At 43.8% G+C, this 16865-nt stretch overlaps 1 protein-coding gene across 2 annotated transcripts in view; it reads right to left on the bottom strand.

Annotated features, from left to right (window-relative positions):
- LANCL1 (LanC like glutathione S-transferase 1) overlaps positions 1 to 16865 on the bottom strand; it is a 44848-nt gene that overhangs the window by 21039 nt on the left and 6944 nt on the right. For both annotated transcript variants that reach the window (XM_082261394.1, XM_082261395.1), the window contains exons 2-6: positions 16239 to 16325; positions 11218 to 11335; positions 9422 to 9629; positions 1877 to 2024; positions 558 to 704 (exon numbers count right to left, since the gene is read on the bottom strand). In XM_082261394.1, the coding sequence (XP_082117520.1) occupies positions 558 to 704; positions 1877 to 2024; positions 9422 to 9629; positions 11218 to 11335; positions 16239 to 16325 (708 nt within the window). The remainder of the gene's footprint in view (positions 1 to 557; positions 705 to 1876; positions 2025 to 9421; positions 9630 to 11217; positions 11336 to 16238; positions 16326 to 16865) is intronic.

The raw sequence follows: 16865 nt of genomic DNA on the forward strand, positions 1-16865 counted from the left end.
CACTCTGATCAAGGGGTTGAAGGAAAGCCTAAAAATGTGTGGTGTTTTAACAGAGCGATGTGCTGGTTTTTACTCCATGCTTTGCTGGGAGAAACACAAATGGCACCTCGTTGCTGACAGTGGAGAGCCCTGTGTTGTTTACCTACACAGGGCTCTCTTCTGTCATTTGCTCAGCCAATCAGCAGGTTCAGGCCATAAATCATTGGTCAGGACCTTCTGATCAGCCTGTGCTGTAGCAAATGGCAGCACAGCTGGGACAGTGGGTACATATGCTACCCCTACTCGGAAAGTGCTGGATCACGTACATGTACGTGAACCAGCACAGTGGGGCTGCTTTGCTGCAGTAAATCTGCAGTCGGGCAGTCTGCAAATGTTTAAGACACTCCTAAGGGAGCTGTTCCAGCGCTGGTACACAATCCTGAAAGCAGAGTTTTTTTCTCATATGTTTATATAAATGTTCTCTCTAGCCCCAACATCACCATCCAGGGGGCTCCTAGCTTGTTGAGTACATTAGGATAATGGCATGTCATGGAAGCTGTACCATTCAGTAAACCTACCTGCATTAAGTAGTAGTAAATTCCTGCCAGGCCATGGGCTGGTCCCACATAGTGCTCTCCATACCATTCATACATTAAGGGACTCAGATTCTGTATTCGTCTGTGAGCTGCCATATTTTCTCCAGATTGTATCACAATGTCACAGACCTAACAAAAAAACAGAAATCTTAATTAGTTAGTATATCATTGTGAATTTTTTAGGAATAATCCACAGAGACCACAGTTACATCTTTTCATCATTAAAACTAATAAACTATAGATGTAGCTGACCACACATAGCATTACACTGTAGGAATTACACTGTAAGATGTTGTCAGGGGGAAGGTTGCCACAGGCAGCACCTAAGTGACATCGCTAAGAGGTATGTGCAAAATGCGCAAATGGCTTCTAACTTTTTTAGCTGGCTCCTAGATTCAAAGCAAATTTGTCAAGCCCTGGGCTAACATATAGGTAAAAGTCAATAAAGTAAGTTTATTTCCTCTTTAATATTGATTCAGGTTGTGTAAACACAACAGGAGTAAGAGCCGGTTCACACTGAGGCTATCCGACTTCGAGGGGCGACCTGTGCTGTGCACCGCGACTTCGGGGGGCGACCTGTGAAGTCGCGTGCACCGCTGTGCAGCGCGACTTGCAGGGACTTCACATAATGGAAGTCTATGCAAGTCGCTCCCAGGTCACCCCAAAGTAGTACAGGACCCTTTTTCTAAGTCGGAGCGAATTGTGTCGCTCCTATTAGAACGGGTCCTGTACTACTCAATGGCGAGCGACCGACCGCGACTTGTCAGGTTGACAAGTCGCCTGACAAGTCGCGCTAGTCTGAATGGGGTCTTAGAGAAAATCTCAACAAAAGAGGGTAAGTTCCAAAATCGCTTTTGCCAGGACATAGATTTCCATTGGAAGCCTCTATAGTTCTGACCTTGCTGTCACCATGTACTGCGGCATGGGCAATTGAGCCTACATGGCGAGTGCCAGTGAACACCAATGTTGGGTACTGTATTCCTACCACTGACACCAGTAACGGCCACTATATTTCTCCCACTGATTAATGAACACCAAGGACCAAGGAGGATGGGGCACCATACCTCTCAAGGGCACCATACCTCTCAATGGCCACTGATGCTAGGACACGAAACACTCAGTTTTCCATTGACTGGCATTTATTGCCACTCTTCAATCATCTCCCGCCCTCCAGTTTGCATTGCAGGGGCCAGTTTACAGTATCCAGCATCCCATAGTTTGTGGACCGCTGCTATAAAGCAATGAAATGTATGACTCTCACATATTAAAACTGATGATTATAGCATAAAACTGGCTCTTACCTGTTGCATATACTGGAAAGGAATCTTTCCTTCCCCAAAATATTTGTTGATAAACAACAAAGTATAAAGGTAGCCCACACGGCCATACAAAAGTTCATCTGGTAGCCGGGAGTCCAATTTCATCACAGTTGAATGCATCTGAAGCACTCTACAAAGTAGCAAAAAAAGACATATACTTAAAAAGCATCTGTTACATAACACTGAGAAATAGAATTAGTATGCATTTGTTATTTTGAAGCAATGTGAAAAATAGGGTAGGGGTTATGCATGTTTGTTTTTCAAATGTGGAAGTTTTAAAGCATATGTCAACCACTTGCCAACTGCAATACGTATACACAGGGCTCAAAATTTCAAGTCATGAGCTACTAGCCAGGCCTTAAGAGTTACTCGTCACTTGTTGCCCCACCCAAACCCTACCCTGCTCCGCCCCTAAACACGCCCTCATAAAATATCTCATAAAATTACACTGTTAGATGTTTTATTCAGAATTAAGTTACAAAAAAATATTAACAACAACAACTTTAGAGTGCCCACAGCGTGCCCCCTTAAATGCAGAGTGACCACAGCATGCCCCCTTAAATGCAGAGTGCCCACAGCGTGCCCCCTTTCATTGCAGAGCGCTCAGTGTGACCCCTTTCATTGCAGAGCGCCCACAGCGTGACCCCTTTCATTGCAGAGCGCCCACAGCGTGACCCCTTTCATTGCAGAGCGCCCACAGCGTGACCCCTTTCAATGCAGAGCGCCCACAGCGTGACCCCTTTCATTGCAGAGCACCCACAGCGTGACCCCTTTCATTGCAGAGCGCCCACAGCGTGACCCCTTTCAATGCAGAGCGCTCACAGCGTGACCCCTTTCAATGCAGAGCGCCCACAGCGTGACCCCTTTCATTGCAGAGCGCCCACAGCGTGACCCCTTTCATTGCAGAGCGCCCACAGCGTGACCCCTTTCATTGCAGAGCGCTCACAGCGTGACCCCTTTCAATGCAGAGTGCCCACATCGTGAACCCTTTCAATGCAGAGCGCCCACAGCTTGACCCCTTTCATTTCAGAGCGCTCACAGCGTGACCTCTTTCAATGCAGAGCGCCCACATCGTGACCCCTTTCAGTGCAGAGCGCTCACAGCGTGACCCCTTTCAATGCAGAGCGCTCACAGCGTGACCCCTTTCAATGCAGAGCGCCCACAGCGTGACCCCCTTTCATTGCAGAGCGCCCACAGCGTGACCCCTTTCAGTGCAGAGCGCCCACAGCGTGCCCCTTTTCAGTGCAGAGCGCCCACAGCGTGCAGAGACCAGCGTGCACTTACCTGCAGCGGGCGGCTTCTCATCAATCCTGCGCGTCCTCCGTGTCTCCCGAGTCCTCCTCCTCGGCTAGTTGTAATTGTTCGCCTTTCGGCCAATCAGGAAAAACCTGCCTCCTGATTGGCCAGTAGGAGGATCAGGAGGAGGATCCCTGTGACAATAGCGAATTTTCATTCGCTATTGTCACGCAATAGGTGGGCTCAAGGCGCAGTGCTCTGCTCCCTGAGCCCATCTGTTTCTGAAGATGAATGCTCATCTTCACCCTTCCGAGGCTCTACACGCCCCCCTCTCCGAGTCCCACCCAATCACTACAAGGCAAGCTCCACCTGACCTCCTGTGTACTGGAGCTGCCTGAGCCATTTATGCTACTGCTGGAAGAGGAGGTAGGACCGGGGGAGGGATTGGTTCTGTCTCCCCAGCAGTGTGTGATGATGCCTGTGAACAGCGGCGGCGGTGGTGGCAGGCACAGCACAGGCACAGGCTCTACTACTACTCGCCATACTCAGAATTCCACTCGCAAAATGCGAGCAGGCGAGTGGAATTTTTGAGGGCTGCTGTAACCCAATAGGAAACTAGAAGGGCTCTTTGAGATAATACAGGAAGTGTGCTGAGGACACAGTCCATCTACGATCAGCAAGTTTTCGTTTTTTTTGTTGCAATTATCAAACAGGTATAAGGCCTGTTTCACACCTATGCAGTTCGCTTTTGATCCGTTTCTGCAGTGAACACAACACTACATGCTTTTCTGCAGCTTCTACATTGAAGTCTACTGAACCAAAAATGCCGCATTTTGCATTTAAAAAAGTCCCTGACCCTATCCAAAAATGCAGCTGCTGTAAAAAGAATGAATGTGAACGTGTCCCATAGGAAACCATGTTAAATGGACTGTAGTACGCTTCGCAAAAAGCACTAAAAAACACAGTGATGTGAATCAGGCCTAACAAAATGTTTCCAATGGTATATTAAACAAACCAAAAAGGAGCAAAAATGTAAATTGTTAGGCTTTATATACACTTAAATGAACTCTGATAATTAACATTTAGGCCCCACCTTTTTGATTTCTCCTACATAGTAACATGTTACTAAGCATGTTACCAAATAAGGGTGTTACAGGTTACTAAAACTGAGCTTATCCTTTATCTTTTGTTTTATTAGAGGGGAGCTGATTAATTTATTTTGCATGCCCTAGAAGTAAGGCTGGGTTCACACATATAGGGCCGTGGATTCAGAGCGGCAGTCCGGTGTGGTTCTGTTTACCCGTTTAAGTGCAAATTTTTACCTGAAATCGCACCTGAACCGGACCCAAAAATGCACAGAACCCTTTTTAAAACTGCGTGTGACATGTGTGAACCGGCTCCATTGAAAGCTGTTCCGATTCACATGTTATGGAACTGGGTGCGGTTAAAAACGTGAAAAATATGTGAACCAAGCCTAATCAGGCAGCTACAGCCGTGACCTTGTTTTAGCCATTTCAGAGTCAGGAAATATAGGACACATCCTTAGCAGTCAAACGAATACACTGTTCTAGCTCGATCAAAAAAATAATTGCTACACATATACACAATTAACCAAAGGCTCTGTTCACATGGGGGCGTTTTGCTGCTCTAGGATCAGCTCTCAAAACGCCCAACAAGACAAATCCTATTCATTTCAATGGCCCCTGTTCACATCTGAGCGTTTTGACGCCGTGAGCAAAACGCCCAATGCTCAAAAAAGTACATGAGCTTCTTTTTGGGCAGATTACAGGCGTTTTCCATTGGTCTCTAGTCAATCTAAAAACGCCTGCACAAAAAAACGCCTGCACAAAAAAACGCCTGTAAAAACGCCTGCAAAAACGCCTGTAATAGCAACGCCAAGATGTGAACGTAGCCAAAAGGAGAATGGGAATACATTTTTTTCATGTGCGGGTGTGGATAGGTAAACTCACTTCATTGGTTTAAACTTAAGAATAATTATAGAAAGTCTATAAGCAAAGAAACTATGCAATGTACTATGGGGGAGATTTACTAAACTTGGTGCAGCTGTGCATTGTATCCAATCAGCTTCTAACTTCAGCTTGTTCAATTAAGCTTTGACAATAAGGGTACATTCACACTAAACATGGGTTTGAAATCGTGCGAGTTTGGGGGAATTTGGAAATCAGTGCGGCACCGCAAATTCGGTGTCACACTGATTGGGACAGTGCCGTTGCTGGCAATAGGCTGCGAGTTAAGCCCCTTTCACACAGGCGGACCGTTCAGATCCGCCTGTTTGTTTTTTTGGCGGATCTGAACGGTCCCCCCATGCATTCCTATGGGGCATCGGATGTCAGCGGAGACATGTCCGCTGACATCCGACCCCGATCTGTCAAATCTGGACAGATGGAAACCCTATTTTCCATCCGTCCAGCGGATCGGATCGGATGAGAACGGACCGACAGTCCGTTCCCATCCGATTTCCCCCATAGAGATGCATGAGGAACTGACAGCTGTGTCTCCGCACACAGCGCGGAGACACAGCTGTCATCCTTCTGCGGCGGATCGATCCCCCGCTGAGAAAAGCGGAGTCCTTTTGACGGACACAGTGTGTGAAAGAGCCCTTAAATGAACGGGGCCAACAGGGGCCAAAACCTAGAAGCTGATTAGTTACTATGCACAGCTGCACTAGATTCTGTGTGCACCATTTTTAGTAAATCCCCCCTATTTGTCAAAAACCCACCTGTGTGTCTTTTTTTCCTAATTTGTATACTTAAAGGATAAGTTCACCAACATGTTACACTCCCATTCAAGGTGTAACATGTAACAAATGCACCGGCCCCTGCAACCCCCTCAACTCCCTATTTTGACAGCATGCAGGGAATCTTCTACCCCTGCTGTCACAATCTAAAAAAAAAATGCATCCGTGTGGGGCTCAGCCTGCACAGCCATGCCATTTATTCATTCATTCACAGTATTCTGTTAATGGGAAAAATACAAGGCTCTTGGCTTGTAGTTCTCAATGGACTACAGCTTTAGGTAGTTCATCAGGTTTCCTGTCAAGAGTTTAACTGCCTGGCCTTATCGGAGTTATAGACAGACAGATACATGGACAGTCTGCAGGACCATAGAATTACACCCATAATCTGCTGATCCTGGGTGCAATGCTTTACAGGTCCCTGACAAAAAAATAATAAATGCATATTTTTTACCTGCAAAAAATGTGCATTTATTTTTTTATTTGTTTTTGTAAATGTGAACGTATCCTTTAAATCAGTTAGTGACTCAAAGTATAAATACTATAGATCTTAAAGCATATAACAGAAGGGCAACTAGCATCTTGACAGCCCATTCAGACTGGCGCAATCCGACTTCGAGGGGCGACCTGTGAAGTCGCGGTGCACAGCGTGCACCGCGACTTCGGCGCGACTTGCAGGGACTTCACATAATGGAAGTCTATGCAAGTCGCTCCCAGGTCGCCCCAAAGTAGTACAGGACCCTTTTTCTAAGTCGGAGCGACTTGTGTCGCTCCTATTAGAACGGGTCCTGTACTACTAAATGCCGAGCGACCGACCGCGACTTGTCAGGTTGACAAGTCGCGCTAGTCTGAATGGACTCTTAAAAGAAGTTGAACAATAACCACACCCCTGTTTCTATTAGAAAAGGTTTACTCTAATATACAAGTAATTCTGTTTTTCTTAAACAAATGAACACTAGAAGAGTCACACTTCACAAGTTGCTTTACAGTGCCCCCTAGTGATGAATACTAATTACATCTTTCACAGCTGCCACCAGTTTTAGAGCTGAAAAATAAATTTCTTACATTTAAAGTGCTAAACCAAAGTATTTTTTTTCTTGGTTTGTGTAGAGAGCATATGCACCCATTCAATTTTGTATTTTAAGCCCCTCTTTTGTCATTATATTTTTGTAAACAAAAGTGGTTATAAAAAAGGGAAAGGGAAAGCTGATAAGGATCCCATGGACAACTATTCTTCCCTGTGCAATAACACAAACAGTGCTCAAAAAGGTACTGCAATTGCATTTATAAATATGTAAAAGTGTGCAACAATAAGTTTATGTAAAGACAGCATCTCTCTATGTTCAACTCTATCTTCCATCTACTCTAACAAGATGAGGGATAAATAAGGCATTGGATTGTCATTTGAAGAAGCTGTAGCAGTGGTAATGCAAGGCGGATTACTTGACAAGAAAAACGTAAATGTCCGGTCTACCAAAAATATAACAGTGTATTGACGATCCAATACATCTGAAGCCATCAGACATTGATAAACTGAGCTTGGAAATACGATCATAGAAAGTCAGTATCAGTATTTTTTGTTTGCTTACTTTACCTGTTCCCCACAAAATGTGTTTTGAAAGGACGCTACTTGTATGCAAAGATGCTTCCACCTGTTAATTACTACAAACAGGCAAATTTGTTACAGAACAGAATGCCTGCAGCAAGCAGCCAGCTGGATAGGGACGTCAACCACTGAGATTAAACCGGTTTGGTTTGATCATGTACAAATACGATATAGTCCCATGTCAAATTATGCCCAACAGTGGCACTATCTATGCAGTAACATGAACGGGGGTCCACCTACCCGCACAATAGGAACCACTGGGCTAAAAGCATCAATTTTATTTATCCCAATTAAAATTGCAAAAATAGTGCCTTGTAGTATACTGTAAATGCCAAATTGAGTGAGAAACTGCATAACCCAAGGATAGAACTGGAGGTGTCACACCTTTGGCTCATTTAACTGGTCTTATAGTGTCCACATTTAAAGGAGCAGTGAGTGTGGACAATAGAGGACAGCCCTGTCCCTTTCAGGCTGTATAAGGACTTTGGCTCTCTACACTAAGTCAGGCCATAGATGGAGCACATTTCTTTCCTGCACCTACTGGTGAGACAGTGTTGACAGAGAAATCCCTCTTGCCGAGCCATTGTATTCTCCTGGAGGGGGAAGCTGTCCCCGCCGAAAGAAGACAGTGATTATTGCTAGTGGATAGAACAGCCGCTAGCAATATTAGCGATAATTGTATGTAAAATCCGGCAGGCTGGTTGTAGCAAAGTTGATCCATTGATCAACTAGGTATATTCAGCCTGCCCATACATGGTTCCAATCTAGACCGGTTCCTTCTGAACCAGGCCAAGATTCGGACTGTGTATGGGTGGCCCTAGGTACTAAGGAGGCTAAAAGGCACTATTTGCTTACATAATGTAGACCAGATTCAAAGCCAACTTACCTTGACAAGGCAATATCTCACTCAAATAACCATGTCTAAGAAAAGTAAAAAAAAAGAAGGACCTAACATGTTTCACTCTAAAAAGAGCTTTGTCAGAGGTGCAGTGTGCAATAAAAGTATAGAAAATGTGTGTCACCATATTTTCCATACTTTTATTGCACACTGTACCTCTGACAAAGCTCTTTTTGTAAACTTGTCTTATCTGCAAAGATAAGTTAGCTTTGAATCTGGTAAACATTTTGTAAGCAAGTAGTGAATGAATGGGCAGAGGCTGGCACTGTTGGAAAAACTGTGCTTCAGGAAGCCAGATTAGCCTTTTTTGCCTTATGCCTAGTACACACAGGCCGAATGTTGGGCGGCATTGGCCTGGTTCAATAGAAACCAGCCGACATTCAGCCCATGTGTACTGAAGTCGGGCCGACCTCTGTTTAAGGCACATGACCGAAAAAGGTCTGAGATCACTGTACTAACATTGGATAGTTACTACAGCAGCTCCTCCTGAGCCGTCAGTTTTTTGAACAAACGGGGCTTTAGAGTATATAGCCAAAGCCATTATACAGCTTAAAAGGGGATGGGTGTGTCCTCTATTGTCCAAAATCTCACTGCCCTTTTAGATGTGGACACTACAAGGCCAGTTACATGCGCCAAAGGTGTGACACCTCCAGTTGTATGCTTGGGTTATGCAGTTTCTCACTTAATTTAGTATTTACAGTATACTACATTGCACAATTTTTGTAAATTTAAAGGGTTTGAATAAAATGTTTTTAGCCCAGTGGTTCCTGGTGCATGGTTAGGTGCCCCCCTGTTAGTGTTACTGCATGGTTTGACCATCTGACTTATGTCTATGCGTGTAGTATGTCTGTACAACCTTCTTTGGAACTTTCATCAACTATGTAGTGCAAGAGTCTGTATGATGGCATATTAATGAATGGATTGTTTAGGTGTGTCCTCATATTATATAGTTTGGGTAAATTGAAATAGCTTGTGTGGTGTATGGTCAGTTTTAGAGGGATCTAGTTGCAAACACAGATCTGGATGTCCTACCTGTTTACACAATCATCTGCCTCTTGAGCAGATCCCAGTTTATGGAAAATAACAGATGCCACCGCGTAGAGTCCAGCATCCCCACAAAGGAAAGTGACATCCCGCTTGTTCAAGCAACGTAAGCTTTTGGTGGCATATTCCTTTGCTTTCTGCAGGCATAATGGATCCCCATACACCTCTGACAGGTGAAGATACAGTAAGGCGATTCCTAGAAGAGGCAGAGACAACATTAAAATAAATGGCAGGACATATGATAAAGCAAATGTCTACTCCATGTACTATGGCTGTCCCATCCCTTTCATTATATCATGCTCACTGACAGCACAACTTACATACACACTGGTAAATCTGCCTTTGTATCATTGGACATTGAAATTCTAATTTTTTTTTTCAAATTGATATAAACCGAATATAATCTACATCCTGTAAGTTGTGCTTTGACATACCTGGTTGCCCAACTTTGAAACCAGCTTTATACCGGCTGTAAGCTACTTCACATGTCATGTTTGAAGCTGACTTGGCAAAGACCCTGGAGCACATGGCCTAATAGATACAGCTGTGTGAAAAATGATTCCCCATGGAAATGAAAATGATAGGTAAATAGTGCTGCGCTGCCAGTTCAGTGATGCAATGTCTTATATACCAAAGTGCAGTAATTCAATAAACAATTTAAAATAGGATGCTCTAATATCTAAACAATTTCATACATCCTGCTGCAGTACAATCCTAGTGCATATAGATCACATATAAATTCGGCAAAGTGCATCGTGCAATTATGTAGATTCAAAAAAGCGAATACTAATTCATTCCAAATGATCACAAATGAAACCATACAATAACTAAAAAATAAAATAAAAAATATTAAAAAAATTAATTCTTACTGTGTATCCATCGTGTATCCCTTCACCGTTTAATATTGTGTCCATATGTAATTCTTTCCTTCATTCAGGTGACACCACTTTGCTCTCTAGCCTCTCACCTAAATTTTGCTTAGAATAAGCATGTAGTAGATGGTCCCCAGCCATCTCTGTGACCCTCGGAGGCCACGTCATGACGTCACTTCTGGCGCCATCAGATGTAAACACTGCGTTTTTTTTTTTTCTTTCCAGCATCCCCCAGATCTCTCCATAAAGAAGACCGGCCATGCCCTATTTCTATTACAAATAATGTTTACCTTCCTGGTAATGTTTACCTTCCTTCCTCCCACTGATGCCAGGACAATTTTCTATTCCCAGTAGCCACAGCCTGGCCCCCTTAAATCAGGACGAAAGTAAACTGGCCCTTTATTTAGAAAGTTTGGATACCCCTGCCTTAGATTATAGGAATGAATTAGTTATGCCAACTGTATATGTAATTTGTTCAAGCATATCATCTTTACCTCTAGGCAATAAAGATCTAATATTTTTCTGTCCAAATATGTAGCTTTGGAGCTTAATCATGGGGACCCCCTCCAAGGGGTGGAGTGAAACACATTAGGGGTGTGGCCTGTCTGGAGTCTGGGCTGAGGCTGCTATTCATCTCACTTTATGAACATGGGTCTGCTTTTTTCCTGCCTGGCTAATGGGTCTTTTCCTTTCACATTGATTCACAGTCCTCACTGCTTCTGCCCAATCCATTCTCTGGTCCGCTCTCATGCAGTAAAACAATATTCTTTTTTTAATGAACTCACAACAAAACCAGGGACACGCAAGACATGTCTAGAAGGCAAAGTTACTCTAAAAGCAAGGTGACGTTTTTCTATATCCCTGAATTAATTTCTCTTTCTAGGTCTGTGTGTGTACCTATTTAAATATTACCTGACCAGCCTGTGTACACAGTGAAGTCGCTTGGATCTGCAGATTTCAGGCCATGTTCCATGTGTTGGAGAAGCTCTCTGATTTTATTGTTCAATTGATGTTTAAAGTCAGGAGTCAGCTATGAGAAAAAGTGAATCAACCGTTAATGAAAAATAGCAATTAGCTGAAAAATGTTCAACATACATTTGACATGGGGCACCTTCAAGCAAACGTGTGCTCTGCTCATGCATGATATAGAAAAAATAATTTAGAGTTTACATTAGGGCACATTAAAAAAAACACATATTTAGTACATCTCTTTAATAAGTAAATTTCCCACACTTCATCTCTTTAAAATTCTGCAAGTATAGAAAAATACAGAAATCCAGTGAGCGTTTGACTTGGTTTACACTGACAACAGTGCCTTAGTGGCACTGAAATCCTAACCAGTGTTGCCAGCCCTACCTCCTGGATTAGACTCCTCCACCCCTCTCTATTCTTCCCAGATTGCATTCATTTATATCTTTCCCAGACTTTCCCAGAGCTTGCCAATATACTATGAGACTGATTTAATAAAGGATTTAAAGAATGGTCACCAAAGAAAGTATGAAAAGATTGACTTCAATTACCCAATCATATATGTAAAATATGGAAACTGGAATTTTTTCACATGATCGGATAATTGAAGTGAATCTTCACACTTTTTATTGTGTGGATATTTTTACAACCTATAGGGCTCATTCAGACCTTCGCTTCCTGATAAACTGCATTACAACACGTTAAAATCCAGGGAACCACTGAAAAGTGTTTGGAGGACCGCGGATGGGGTGTGCAGGTGACACATATATACACTAGTTAAAGTCAGGTGACACCAAAAGGATGTATGATAAAATTAACAATGAATTTATTAAAAAAGTAGTTCAATGCAATGAAATGAATCAGTAGAAAAGGAAGGTTTACTCACAAATCACAGTGGATGTGAAAATCCTCCAGCGTGGTGCTGGCCCAGCCTCTGAGGTTAGGCTGTGCTGCAGTGGTATGGACCGTTGTACTCACCATGGATTGTGGCAACCCAATGAAGTGGGGGCCCCAGTAGGGGGGGGGGGGGGAGAAAACTGTGCCTAACTTCGGAATCCTGGGTATGTGAGCGTGGCCCGGTCCACTGAAGCGATCTCGCTGGGGAGAGATGCGAAGACAGGCAACCAGCCTGTACCCAGGAACCGGCAGCCCGGATGTGACGTCATGCACTCAGAGACACACCGACCAAGGAAAGGTCTGAGCAGGAGATGGAACACAAGCGTGGTTGGAGTGTAGAGATAAAAGCGTGGCCCTTTGACTTGACAAAGGGTCATGCCCGAAACGCGTTGTCATGATGACAGCTTTCATTTCTACATGACATTTTTAATAAATTCATTGTTGATTTTATCATACATCCTTTTGGTGTCACCTGACTTTCACTAGTGTATATATATATATATATATATATTCACCTGCACACTCCATCAGCGGTTCTCCAAGCGTTTTTCAGTAGTTCTCTGGATTTAGACTTTTTGGCACTGCTCCTGGCACCAATCTCTTACACAGCTCATGAATGGATGTCAGCATATCATAATTCACTGCCATGGAGAAAGCCCTGAGGTGTTTAGCACCAGATATTTTTTGTTTTGATTACAACACATTTTGCACATGTTTCTTTAGGGTAGTGCATTCAAATAAATGGGCTAGTAATGCACCAAAACTGACATACACCATTTTTAGCATAGTAGCGGACCAGTATGCATAGTAGTGCATTCCCATGCATTTGTTGGAGCCGCATTGCCTTAAAATGAATGGCACCACAATAGCTAGTGTCAGCTGCAGCGGGGCACAGGCGGACCAGGTTAAGGATGGAGAGTGGGGGAGGTGTTGGTAAATATGTCATATTTACCAGTCCCTTCCTTTTCTGAATGAAGTCACTCCTGTATTCATTCATAACTGAAGTATAGCAAACTGTGCTTACGTTTGTGAATGAACATTGAGCTTCCTCTGTCCACAGCGCTTTCTGTTCATTCATCTCCAGTGCAGCTGAGGCAGCAGAAAAGGGGACTGAGCAATCTATGTCCTCAATCCCTTTCTCAGTCTCAAAAGTGAGACAATAGGGGTATGTTTAAACCCCTGATATTTTACCAAAGCCTCCCAAAAAAAACTATTAAATAATGTTAAAAATAATCTGTAAAAAATATATATAAAAAGAAAAAAAAAAATCAAGGGCACGTTCACACGTGCTTTGCTCTCTGAAGAGTGATCCACATTTGGATTGCTTATTAGAAAGCACTTGACTGGCAGTGAGGAGGCATGGTATTTCCTCCTTGCTGCCTACTTTAAACTCTTCTCTTCAACCCCGCACTAGCATGCTGTAACCACGTGCATTGCATGCAATTGCTCAGCGCTTGCAAAGCAGCACCACTGACTTGAATGGGTGGCGTTCGACAGGGGGTATAATTCCTGCTATGGCCACGATGCAAAGCATCACGACTGTGGTATTTGTACACCCCCAGTCTCTACCTCTGCATCTAAAGAGGGTAGTGGTTGGGGGGGGCACAGCTCAACCATGGTAATTTTAACTCCCCCCCCCCCATCCCAACAGGTACTCAGGTCGTGTGAATAAATGGTTTGTTTATGTGGTCTTCGCCACCTATAACTATGGGGACACGGCTGCTGTACAAACACAGCCACAGGTGCTAGTTTGACAGGTGTGAAGGTGTGGATGAGTGGCCCTGAATGCACAAGGTCTGTGTTTGGAGCAGTACACTTTCACCTACATGTCAAATTAGGACCTGTAGTTGTGTTCAGGTCACCATAGTGTAACATGGGCTGTCTGCACACAGCTTCAGGTGGCTCCAGCCACATGATGAAACCACTGATTTACACTGTATAGTCCTCAGCACCCATGTAAATAAGCCCTAAGACCGCATTCAAACACAGAGCTTTAATTATTAACTCAATTCAGTTTATCTTTGCAAGTTTTTGTTGCGTCTGTTAATAATGATTTTAATGTATTTTTAGCGAAAATATCTTTTTGATATTTTCAGGAGGTGTTTTCCAGGCCCAGGATGGAGACTTCCACGGCCATTCACAGGATGCTTTGATTTTTCTGAATGAATACAAGGCTTCCTCTGATTTGCTGAGGTGAAGAGACCCATTCATAAAATACAAAGCTTCCTGTGAATGGCTGAGCAGCCCTTAGCTTGACTCAATTTTGTTTCGGAAGCAGAATGGGAAGTCCTCATATTGCTGCCAAAACACAGAGTTGTATGCTTTAAGTAGCTGATTCTACATACAGTTAATACAGTGCTCACAGTAGACGCATTTATTGGTGAAGGTAATAGTTTTAACCAAGTTGGTTAAAAGGGACTATTTTGAAGTGAAGGAAAGCTTCAACTCTTCTGGGAAGGCTGTCCACAAGGTTTAGGAGTGTGTCTATGGGAATGTTTGACCCTTCTTCCAGAAGCGCATTTGTGAGATCAGGCACTGATGTGAATAAGAAAGGCCTGGTTTGCAGTCAACCCTCTAAATCATCCCAAAGGTGTTCTATCGGGTGGAGGTTAGGACTCTGCAGGCCAGTCAAGTTCCTCCACCCCAAACTCACTCAGCCATGTCTTTATGGACCTTGCTTTGTGCACTGGTGAGGGGAGATTATGGTGTGGGGTTGTTTTTCAGGGGTTGGGCTTGGCCCCTTAGTTCCAGGGAAAGGCACCTCCTAAGGCGTCAGCATATCAAGGCATTTTGTACAATCTGATGCTTCCGAATTGAGGTGGGGGGGGCGGTCAGTTTGGGGATGGCCCCTTCCTGTTCCAACATGAGTGCGCACCAGTGCACAAAGCAAGGTCCATAAAGACATTGATGAGCAAGTAGGGGGTGGAGGAACTGACTGGCCTGCACAGAGTCCTGACCTGAACCCGATAGAACACCTTTGGAATTAATTACAGTGGAGACTACGAGCCAGGCCTTCTCGTCCAACATTGGTGCTTGACTTCACAAATGCGCGTCTGGAAGAATGGTCAAACATTCCCATAGACACTCCTAAACCTTGTGGACAGCCTTCTCAGAAGAGTTATAGCTGTTATAGCTGCAAAGGGTGGGCCAACTCAATATTGAACCCTATGGACTAAGACTTGGATGCCATTAAAGTTCATGTGCGTGTAAAGGCAAGCATCCCAATACCTTTGATAATATAGTGTGTGTATATATCTCTCTATCTAGATCTCAATTTTAAAAGGTCCCTCTAACCACTTTAAAGTGTACTTAAACCCAAAAGCAAAAATGTTATATGTTTTACATTACTAGTAGAAAGAAACCCTGAAAAACAAAAACTATTGCAGCCACAACATCTAAGAATAGTTAAGCTGCAATTTATAACATTTTTGATTTTGAGTTTAGATATACTCTTGCCAACAACATAACGCACAAGTGCAGAGGCAGGAAGAGTGAGCCCTAATGCCCACACACTGCATGTACTGTATGTCCAAGGCGGGTAAGGTTTCTGTCCTGAAAGGGCACTCACTGCACAATAACTGAGCTGCCACAGATAGACCCTGGTCTCTGATTATGCTCAGCAGATCCTGGTTATGTGACTACTATGACAGCCAATCACTGATGATGTGATTGGGAAGCCCACACCCACCCCACCAATGACCCAGATAAAGGGCTTCTGGGCGGGCCAGTAAGACTAAGTTCACACTTTTTGCGAAGCGGCTCACAGCAGGGGGTCTGGTGCATCCCTGTTCACCATTTCAGGGGCGAATCAGGTCCGAGTTTTTGCCTGAATTTGGACCTGAAACTGAGCCAAAGATGCACAGGACCCTTATGCAGTGCGTTCCGCGGCCACCCGGAGATGCAATACCAGATCCATTGACAGTCGGTCACAGTCTCCTGTAATGCGAATTGGATGCAAGGTTACCTCCATCCAATTCACAGAAGTGTGAACCCAGCCTTAGAAGTTAAATCGCCATTAATCAAACTTGTAGAATAAAAACAGTCAAATGTTATTAGTTTTAGCTCACCTGCCCAGTAGCCGTGAAGGCAGGTGACACATCTCCACTGTAATCCGGATATGGATTTGGGTAACTTCTGCCGTCCATGGTATGATACTGAATTGTAGGAAAAATATGAACATAGATATTGATAGAAACAATAATCTTTTATACAATAAGTGTAGCAACCTCTAGTGTGTGCTACTACAGTACTATACAGGCATACCCCACTTTTAAGTACACAATGGGACCAGAGCATGTATGTAAAACGAAAATGTACTTAAAGTGAAGCAATACCTTTTTTCATTTCTCAATGCATGTAAATACACTAGCTCCATAGGAAATCTTGGCCAGCTTGACATGGCATTGCTCCCAAACCATGTGACAAGGACACCACGCTTGGGGAGCATGTTAAGGGGATCCAGGACTATGACATAGTAGATTACCTAGGCAAGCTGGCCAGCCACAAACATGATATGTTGTAGTCCTGGGTCCCCACTCGGTGCTCCCTAAGTTTGGTATCTCTGTCACTTATGGTTTGGCAGCAGTGCCATGTCAAGCTGACCAAGATTTCCTATAGACACCAATGTTAAAAACCAGGAGTAATGTCATGCCAAGCTGAACAAGCTGTGTCCTTACTCGCGAGTGTACTTAAAG

This window comes from Pelophylax lessonae (assembly GCF_965119305.1).
Source record: "Pelophylax lessonae genome assembly, chromosome: 6".
NCBI classification, from domain to species: domain Eukaryota; kingdom Metazoa; phylum Chordata; class Amphibia; order Anura; family Ranidae; genus Pelophylax; species Pelophylax lessonae.